This window comes from Mesitornis unicolor, unplaced genomic scaffold (assembly GCF_000695765.1).
Source record: "Mesitornis unicolor isolate BGI_N332 unplaced genomic scaffold, ASM69576v1 scaffold13985, whole genome shotgun sequence".
Classification (NCBI taxonomy): Eukaryota; Metazoa; Chordata; class Aves; order Mesitornithiformes; family Mesitornithidae; genus Mesitornis; species Mesitornis unicolor.
In genome coordinates this window covers 41,949-51,873 of record NW_010186248.1, presented here as the reverse complement: position 1 = coordinate 51,873, position 9,925 = coordinate 41,949, and the positions used below count along the sequence as shown (strand labels likewise).

General features: G+C 42.3%; 1 protein-coding gene across 1 annotated transcript in view; it reads left to right on the top strand.

Moving 5' to 3' along the window:
* The first annotated feature begins 473 nt into the window (after positions 1-473).
* Positions 474-9,925, top strand: part of VPRBP (Vpr (HIV-1) binding protein) — a 44,138-nt gene continuing 34,686 nt past the window's right edge. The window contains exons 1-5 of the mRNA XM_010185094.1: positions 474-593; positions 5,678-5,754; positions 6,476-6,549; positions 7,522-7,635; positions 9,259-9,396. Coding sequence (XP_010183396.1) covers positions 484-593; positions 5,678-5,754; positions 6,476-6,549; positions 7,522-7,635; positions 9,259-9,396 — 513 coding nt within the window. The 5' untranslated portion in view covers positions 474-483. The remainder of the gene's footprint in view (positions 594-5,677; positions 5,755-6,475; positions 6,550-7,521; positions 7,636-9,258; positions 9,397-9,925) is intronic.

The following is a 9,925-nucleotide window of genomic DNA, read 5'->3' as shown; positions in this document are numbered from 1 at the left end:
TCTTGGCACTTTCTCTGCTGTCTGGAGAGTGTTAAACTGCAATAATGGCACTGATCATGATCTTGCTGCCCTCGCTTTGTTGTTTCTTGAGGAAATTGCTGAGCAACAGCAAAAGACTAACTCAGGTCTGGTCACGGAGTTGAGGTAGAGTTTTCAAAAGGTTCAGTACTGAACGCACTCGTGGTTAGGTGTGCATACTTCCCATTGTGGTCAGGGCTGTCATACACCAGTTAAGACTTGTGTTGAAAGTGTGGGCATGTTCTTTATTCTTCAGGCAAAGGATCGAAAAGAAACTTCCAACTTTGAAAGTGAAGTTCAGCAGTGTTCTGTCACTTATTCTTTCTCTCTCCTTTTTGCTGAGCATTTACTCGTTTCTTCCAAATCAGTTGTAATCTTTGATTTAGATTATTTCGATGAATGCGGCAAAACTCTGTGGCATTTCTTTATCATTTTTTGCTTGTTACCTCTGTCTTAGGCTAAGCCATGACTTCAGGATCTGGGCATGTGGACTCCAAGGCTGAGCTCACTGCTTTGCTTGAGCAATGGGAGAAAGAGCATGGCAGCGGGCAAGACATGGTCCCTATTCTCACCAGGTAAGATCTATTAAATAAATTCCTAAATATGAATATCTGAAGTTATTTAACAGCAGCTATTACCATGTTTTTCCTTGAGATTTTTACATACCAAATTACCTGTCAGTAATTCCTTTTCTTTGGTCTGGAAATTGAACTATGAGTGTGGTATTGAAATAAACACCATTTTTTAATAAGAAAATAATATTGCAAAGGTCTCACAGCTGCTAAAACATTAATTTAAGGGAATCGTTACATCATCATAGAATCACAGGATGATTTAGGTTGGAAGGGACTTAAAGCTCCCCCAGTCCAACCCCCATGGGCAGGGACACCTCCCCCAGCCCAGGCTGCTCAAACCCCGTCCAACCTGGCCTTGGGCACTGCCAGGGAGGGGGCACCCACAGCTTCTCTGGGCAACCTGGACCAGTGCTCACCACCCTCATAGTGATGAATTTCTTCCTAATGTCTAATCTGAATCTACCCTCTTCCAGTTTAAAGCCATTGCCCCTTGTCCTCTCTCCACATGCCCTTGTAAAAAGTCTCCAGCTTTCTTATAGGCCTCCTTCAGGTACTGGAAGGTCACTATAAAGTCTCCCCAGACAGAGCCTTCTCTGCTCCAGGCTGAACAGCCCCAACTCTGTCTGTCTTCACCTGGAGCTTGTAAAGCAGTGATCACAAGCAAAGCTATGAGAATGTTCCATCAGAATGGTGGTGTGGGTTTGTGGTTGTAGTAACAATGGTCAGATTAAATGAAGGGATGAGAGTGACTCTGTGAGTGAATCAAGGGGTTTATATTGAGAAGGTTTGTACTGAAGCTCATGGGGTATGTTTAAAGCAAAATTTTAAAGCTTGATAAAGTTTTTTCAACTGAATGTTGAGTGGCTGGCATTGTATTGTTTGTGTGAGGACAATATTCCCTGGACCTATAAATTATTTTTAGGAGAGGTGTAGGTACTAGTAACACCAGTAATTATAAGACATCTTCTATTACAGGAGAAACATTTGAGTTGTCAATTGCATTTGTGGTTTCCCAAGCCAGGCCTCTCTTGGGTAAACTGATAATGCTCTTGCTATAACAGGAGCTTCACAGAAATTCCACCCAATTCCTCCTTGCACCTCTGCTGGCCTGCCTGGTATACGCAGAAGGACTTAGTGCACTTGTACATAAAGAGCAATCAGGTTTCTGTTTCTGCTGTGTGCTGTTGGGTCAGAGAAGTCAGTGCACAGATTTTGAGCTGGCCCTGGATGCAAATAACAAGCATCTGGTGGAGCTTCTTTTTGCAGATCTGTGCCGTCCCTTACCTGCTGGGCACAACTTCTTTGCTGTTCTCGCTATGTTTTAGAAATAGCAGCATGGAAGAGGGAGATGAACAGCAAAAAGGCAGTCCTAAACACTTGAAAATGGGTAGGTCTGTTGAGAGTCGTAAGACATGTTTTGGTGTATCTTTGTGTATTGTCTGATTTGCGTCTTGAGGGAAACATGTGCTATATCCAGGCTTTTTCTTGCAGGCATAGACAGCAGAAATTGACTATATTCCAAGAAATTTGGATTAAATATGTCTTTTCTTGTGTTTATAGCGGTCTGGCACTTCTTGCCCTCCCTCAGCTGCTTGAGTTCCCTGCATTATTTATGCCCATACAAATCTGATAACTCTCATTTGATTCTGCACAGCAGGCAGAGCGATTATGGATGGTGAAAGCTTGGATGTTTTGGCTTTAGTGGAGATAATACGGATTTATTTAAGGTGTATAGCAAGGGGATCTACTGGCTCTGACAGAAGTTGAATTTATGGTGCTTCAGGTATCACTGGAAACCTCATGGCTGACTGGAGTAGAGGGTTTTAGATACAGCCTGGGTTTAAAAGAATTTGCTGGAAGAGATGCTAGGAATCCTCAGCAGCTGGAGCATCAGTTGGCTCATGTCCTGAGGCAGAGTAGTGCCCGTGCACATTGTTACAGACTTAAGGCTGAGGAAGCTGTGGTCACGCTTGTTGGTGAGTGACGTTCTTCTACTTCCTTCCGCCCCCTGAGCTAAAGGGAAGAAAACTTCCCTGTGTGGATGGGGACCCGTTAAATGCAGTGTGGAGGCAGCATACGTGAGAGTGCAGTAGTGAGTGTTTCGGCAGTAACGGGACAGGAACAGCAGCAGCTGAATCGTCATGTCCAAATATAGCTGGTCTTGTGGATTTACAAACTCTGGAGTCTCAGAAGGTGTGAATTGAAGAAATCGCTTGCAAAGTGTGTCAGCAAACAACAGGTATCAAATATGTATGGTTCTCAAAAATACTGTGAATTGAAATGATCCTGTAAGAGCATTAGTTCTTAGTCTGGGTGCAAGTCGTGTTATTCTGGCAAATCCTGGGTGTCAGATCCTTCAGTGCATCCCAAGAGTCTCGTTCACAGAAGGAATAAATCAGCAGCTCAACGTTTTACTTCATCTCCACAAACCAAGTGTGTCGTGGTATGGGATCCTAGAGCATCTTATGCTACTGCAATCCGTTTTAAAGGCTCAGGTTGGTCATTAATACCAAATGCTGGCACAGAGCAGTATTAGGACGGCTTTGTATTATGCCATCTGGATCACTGGGAGTCTTACAAAGTTAACGCAGTCTTTTATGCCACTGCCCCTTTCTTCTCCACCCCAAGGTCAGCTGTTTGTGGCAAGTGAAAAGCAGGATCTAACTTTCCAAAGATGATCACAAAGACAGTTGTAAAGAGGAAAAAACTTAGTTGGGAGTGGGGGGCAGAGCAGGGGAAGAACCCCTACCCCTGTGTAAAACTGAAGTGGCTGGAGAACCAATGTAATGCGAAGTGAACGAAGGAAATTTCAGAACCTGAACAAAAGTTCTATGCGTTTGTGAATCGGATTTTGTTAAAGCCCTGTGTACCACGTGCCTATGTTAGGAGGCAGGAATGAGCTCTGTTAGTTACGTGACTCTCCTGTTGCTTCAAGTGAGAACTGACAAAGCTGTTGATCTAGATAGACTGATCCCAGTCACTTCACAAACCACTCTTGTGTGTGTTAGTAAAAGAAAGATATTGTAAGCAAGCTTGGTTGGTTGGTTTTGGTTTTTTTTTTTGGCTTTTTCAAGGTCAATTTAAAGAGGCAGTGCTTTTTAATTTTGGTCAAACAGTTGTGACCAGTTGTCTCAAAACCCCTTGTAATTGGTGATTCATGTGCCTGTTTCATAGAACCATAGAGTACCAGGTTGAAAGGGACCACAAGGATCATCCAGTCCAACCTCTCGAGGTAAAAGTAGAGTTCAAATGAGGTGAGTCAGCCTCTGTCAAGCTGACTCTTAAACCTGACCAGAGTAGGGGAATTCACCTCATCAATTCAGTGTCTGATTGATCTCATGGGAAACAAATTTCTCTGGAGTTCAATGGGAGTCTCCCCTGAAGCAACTTGTGTCCATGACCCCTTGTCTTCTCCATGGGACTCTCCATCTTCCTGGTGCCACCCATTATGTACTGGTCCATGGTGATAAGGTCCCCCCTGAGCCTTCTCTTCCCAAGGCTGAACAGGCCCAGTTTTCTCAGCCTTTCTTCATACAACAGCTCTTCCAGTCCTCTGATCATCCTCACAATCCTTTTCTGGACCCCTTCCAACCTGTCCACATGTTTTTTGTATAGCGGGGACCACAATTGGACACAGCACTCAAAGTGTGGTCTGACCAGTGCCGAATAGAGAGGGGTGATGACTTCTTTATCTCTGCTGGCGATGCTTTGTTTTAATGCGTCCCAGCATCCTGTTGGTTTCTCTACACTGCAGCACTGTTCCTCATGTTGAGCTCCTCATCCACCAGGACCCCCAGGTCCCTTTGCACAGGGCTGCTCTCTGGGCTCATCTAGGCTGTGATAATGATGTTGTCCCCAAAACCACTCGGCAGCTTCAGCTGGCGTGCTGTTTGGCTGCCTACCTAAACAGGATGGACTGATGAGAATGTTATGCTCTCTTTCTATGCTTCTTGGCTGTCCTTTCTGGCACGTAATCAAAATGCTGATTGTCACCTAAAAAGACCTGACAAGTGTAGGGTACAGCTTCTCAATTTGTTCCGTTTGTCTGTCAGCAGACACCTCTCAAGCTATTAGTTCTCATGGAAAAAAATGAGGAGCTGGCAGTGGAGAATTTAAATAACTTGCTTTTGCCAGAAATTCATGAGAGCTCAAGCTGTGCCACCTGTTAGCAAGGAACACAGTTTGCATCTCTTCACATTCAGGCTTACTGAAAGTAAATATTAGAACCCCACAGGATAAACAGTTTGCTGAAAGGTAATTGTGGGATCAGAGACAAGCAGGAAAGTTCTCTGCTAGTTCCTGATAAGCTCGTTTGCTGTTCCTACGGTCTGGGCAGGCTTCATAACATCGTCCTCTCTGATACTGGCGAGTCAGCATAGTTCACAGAGGCAGGACTAAGTACGTTTGTGCCTCTGATTTTTCCTGGGAACACAGGGTATTTTCTGGAAGGTAACAGGAGTGGAGTAGAAGTCAGTGGCATTCTGTAAGAGAAATCCCCTGCAAAAGACAAATATTTTTCCAGGGATTACTGCAGCCTTCCAGCAGTTTTCCCTCCCCTGTAATCAACTCTGCCTAGATAACCACTCTGAGGTATTAAGACCTTGCTTTAAAATGCTGGGTTGTGCACAGATTCTGCACCTCCCTCTAGCCCTCAGCCGGGGGGAGGGAGTGAGATTTTATACTGAGGAAATAAGATTTAATTTGCTAACTTTTAAAATACTGTTGTTTATTTCACTTCCTAAGCCCTCTCTTTACTCTGGTTCACTACACCATGTGTCATAGAACAGCACCAGGACTGTAACACGAGTAAATAAAAGGTGTTGGCTGCTCCAGAGCATCATTCTGGTGCGTCGCTGGGAGGTTGATATGGGCTCAGCGTGTCTTGGAGCACAGTTGTGGGGTGAGATCCTAGAGGCAGGTCTCTTCTCTCACCCCTTTGTTATGAAATGCTCTGGTGGCACTGAATGCTGATCAAATGATGAGCTGTTTTATAGTACTTTGTCAGATTTGCTGTTGTGAGGAGCTGTGCGCTAGGAGAAGACTTGAGTGTGAGTTCTGCTCATTTGCTGTCTTTCCTTCTGCAGGATGTCCGAGCTGATTGAGAAAGAGACTGAAGAGTACCGCAAAGGGGATCCAGACCCCTTCGATGACCGACACCCGGGTAAGAGGTCCTGAGTGGTTTTGGCAGCACCAACTCTGTCACAACAGATACCTCGTAATTCTTATCCAGGAGTAAGCAGTTTTTAGCCTGAATACACCCACTGCTGATCAAGGTCTGATACTGCCTTTGCACTGGGTAACTGTGCTCTGTAGTGCTGATCTCTGGCGGTTTTGATGTTTGCTGCAAGATTTTGAGGCCCTGGGTAGAGTTTTGGAGGAGTGTTTCAGAGCTGATTTATGACCTAAGGGTATGATCATGTTAACAAGTTGTAGTTAATATGAAGTAGTAGGTCTTAGACAGACAGAAAACACTGTCTATCTCAGATTATCTTGAATTTGCAGTTGAATAAGTGCAGTGCTTTAGAATAGTTACATATACCAACTGATGCTTTCTATCTAGTTATCATTAGATGGGGTTTTTTTTGAGATGACTGATTTCCAGGTTACTGAAACAGTTTGCCTGTAGTCAGCATCTTCACTGTCTACAGAAATGACAGCTCGATACTGTTGGACCACTAAAACGTGTTGTGCTTTGACTAATAGGCAGAAGTAATGCCTACTAAAAGAAAATGTGAGGTTGGTTAATAATTCATGTAACTTACCCTGTAATTTTCCTTCTGAGAAAGACTGGGGTGTTCCACAGCCAGTTTGAAGGCAGCAGTTCAGTATTTATCTTGACATCTCGATGTAGGTGGACGAGACTCTTCCTGTTTCTCCCGCAGGTCGAGCAGACCCAGAGTGCATGCTTGGTCACTTGCTGAGGATACTTTTCAAGAACGATGACTTCATGAATGCGGTAGGTTTGCTCTGAGAACCGTATCTGTCAGCTTCTGACACCTTCTGATGGTTTTTGTTTGCTCTCTGCTGGTTGACCTCAGTACTTGTGCTTGTGCAATATTCTTTTACTGGTGTTGGGAATATCTGTTCCGTAGCAGTGGTTTTTAAAACGGGTTTAAGTGCAACTCATTTGCCACAGTTAAAGTGACTGAAGGAGCAGGGAGCTGTTCAGAAGTGCTGGAATATGTGTAGTAACAATTGAATTCATTCCTCCCAAGGTTTACCAGTCTCTTTAAAGAAAATGTATCTCCTTTCATTAAAGTTTGAAAGCATAATTAATTTCTGTAGTGGCAATTAATACCCCTAATTCCAATGCCATGTCTCTGAATACTTGGAAATGCTGGACTGGCTGTAAGAGCAGAGGAGTAGATCAGCTCCAGCAGACTCTGGCAGAGAATTAGGAGGCAAGAATCTGGCTTTCCTCTTGCAATAACTGTGCTCTAACATGAGTTTAATAGCTAGAACTTTTGTTACCCTCACCTCCCTGCAAGCACGGGTATCAGTACACAATGCTGTAAGGATTTTGACAGATTGCTTGCGTGTAGCTTTCTGTCTTAAACTGCAAGCGAAAAGCAAACATAGATGTCATTGAAATGTGCAGTTTTGTGTTAATTTTTTTTCAGTTGTTACCTTTTCATGCTTACAGTATTATTGAACTGGTTTTTTTTTGTGGGGGATGGAGTTGTCTTTATGAATCAGTCCAAGATGCTTAGTGAACAGCAGATCAGAGGGAATTCTTCTCTGAGAAGTCATTTCAGCTTCTGAGGCACTGGAGAGAGCAGGTTAAAGGCTCGTTATCTTTAGATCCAGGGCTTACGTACTGACACTTCTTACTGTGTTGTTCTGCTGCTGTGGGAGTTGCAAGGCTTTCACTGCACTGGTTTTGGTCAGAGTTGAATTTCAAACCAGTGCTTTTTCTGATCTTTTCTAGCTTGTGAATGCTTACGTGATGACAAGCAGAGAACCTCCATTAAACACTGCTGCCTGCCGCCTTCTTCTGGACATCATGCCAGGACTGGAAACAGCTGTTGTCTTTCAGGAGAAGGTATTGCCTGTCCTCAAGGCTTGGTTTTTAAGCTTGGTGTATTATGTACTCCAACCGTTCTTCCCACAGGAGAAACCAGTAAAAAGCCATATTGAAATCCTGTCTCTGGGAGACAATCTGTTCAATCTTATTAATGGTTTGGGGCTTTTTGAGGTTGGCTTGTTCAGCTGATCAAGTCTTGGGTATTTCATAGCTTGTATGCTGTAACGGGAATGATTCAAACAGAGGAATGTTAATGTAATGGTTTGGGAAATGTTAGACTTCAAATTGTTATTTTATAGGCCTGTGAATAGAGCTGGCTGTGTATAGAATGGGAAGTCTTTACTGTAGGAGTCTTGCCCTGTAATCCCCAGTTACAGCAGAGTGATAGCATTAGTAGAGCTAAGTGATAAGCAGGTCGTACTTTAACCAAGCAGTCTGAAATCCACATGCTCTGTGGGGATTATCTGGAGCTGTGATGGACAGCTGAATCAGACTTCTGTATGTTGACAAGTGTGGTTTTCTGAAGGAATGCACAGAGGGCTGAAAGTGAGGAGAAAGTTGATTTCACTGCTGAGCTACGGTTTCCCCATCTGTAAAAATTAATGTAATATTTTTCTGAAAATAAAAATAAAAAATTGGAAATCGGGTAGTTCTTTATCTAAAAGGTCCAAATTAGTTTTTTTACTATTGGAAATATGGATATGAACTCTATAGCATGATAAAAGGAAAGAAGAATGTACTCTCTTTGTGAAGGATTTAATTTCATTTGAGATCTTTGTGATCTGTCCAAAGGCTAAGTCTGTTAACTTTGATCAAATAAAATTAAAAGCCAAACAATAGTTCCCCGTTTATGGAGGATATGGCCTTCTATTTTTTTTTTCAGGGACTATATCTCTCTGTAAATTTACATTAATTTTTTAAGTTAAGTTTTGCCTAAAGGAATTATTTTCTTTTGACTTGAGCATATATAGAGTTATATGTGGCACTTTGGGCTCCTCTGTGTAGGAGGGTATAGGATAGCCTACAAATCCTTTTGAAGAGTGGCCCTCTAAGTGGCCAAGGTATTTCACATCTTATCCATTTTTATATTTTTTAATGACATAAGAGCATTTAAATACACATTTAAAGAAAATTGCATTAACAGGCAGCTCTTTAAAAAATCTGTAAGCTCAGAGTTCTCATTGAAATGTGTGTCTGTTCATTATTACTTTCAGCAGATCTTTCATTGTGTTGTACCTACGATTCAAATTATGTGTGAGATCCCTGTCAATAATGATGTGGTGCTGTTTGATGTTTCAAAATCCAACAGTGATTTAGAGGAAGACAAATGAATCTTACATTCTAAACAGTTGTCTATTAATTGACTGCTTTTAATTAACACTGATCCGGCCCTGGTGAGGAATGTTGTGTGGCAGGCTGAGTTCAAACACTGCTGGTTTTGTTACTATAAAAATATTAACCATATTTATAATGAAGATTTTCATATGTACGGATTGATGTGCTCACATGCATTTCTCTCTTCTCCAAACATGATGGATTTCTGACTATTTTGAAAATTGTTCTTGTGGTTGGTGAGAAGTCACTAGAGAAGTTAAAAATGCAATACAACTTGGAATTGCTTTCTTCTTTTCTTTATTCTAGGAAGGCATAGTTGAAAATCTCTTTAAGTGGGCACGGGAGGCTGATCAGCCGCTCCGGACGTACGCAACGGGGCTGTTAGGAGGAGCTATGGAAAACCAAGATATTGCTGCGAATTACAGGGACGAGAACTCGCAATTGGTAATGATCTCCCAGTCACTTCCCTTTTTTAGAGGACAGATAGCTTTATTTATTTATTTATTTATTTATTTATTTTATTTATGGGGAGCTCACTTTCCTGACTTCATGCACAGGTCTTATAGTGGTTATAATAATATTCATAAGCATCAGTAGCTCATGCTTTCCATCCTTTCCTGACTGTGCACTTGCTGAGGCTGGGGCATGTGGCCCGATTATTCTGTTATACCAGTTGTGTTAAAAATGCCAATGGAAACCTAAGAAGGCAAACAGTGTACTTTTTAATGGGACTCATATTCATAGCTTCCTTAAAGAAAAAATTTCAGGAGCTTCACATCTGTAACTATCACATGTTGTGACTTACATACCAGGCAGGAATTTTAAAGTGAAAGGTAAACCAACATGGGGACAACTTAATATGAAATTGCATTCAATTCTGTCCTAAACCTTCCACCAGTTTAATGTTGTTTCTGTGTGACGTTTGTCAGCAATTGAGATGACTTTCAGAAGAACGTAGGGTAGACAAATTGGT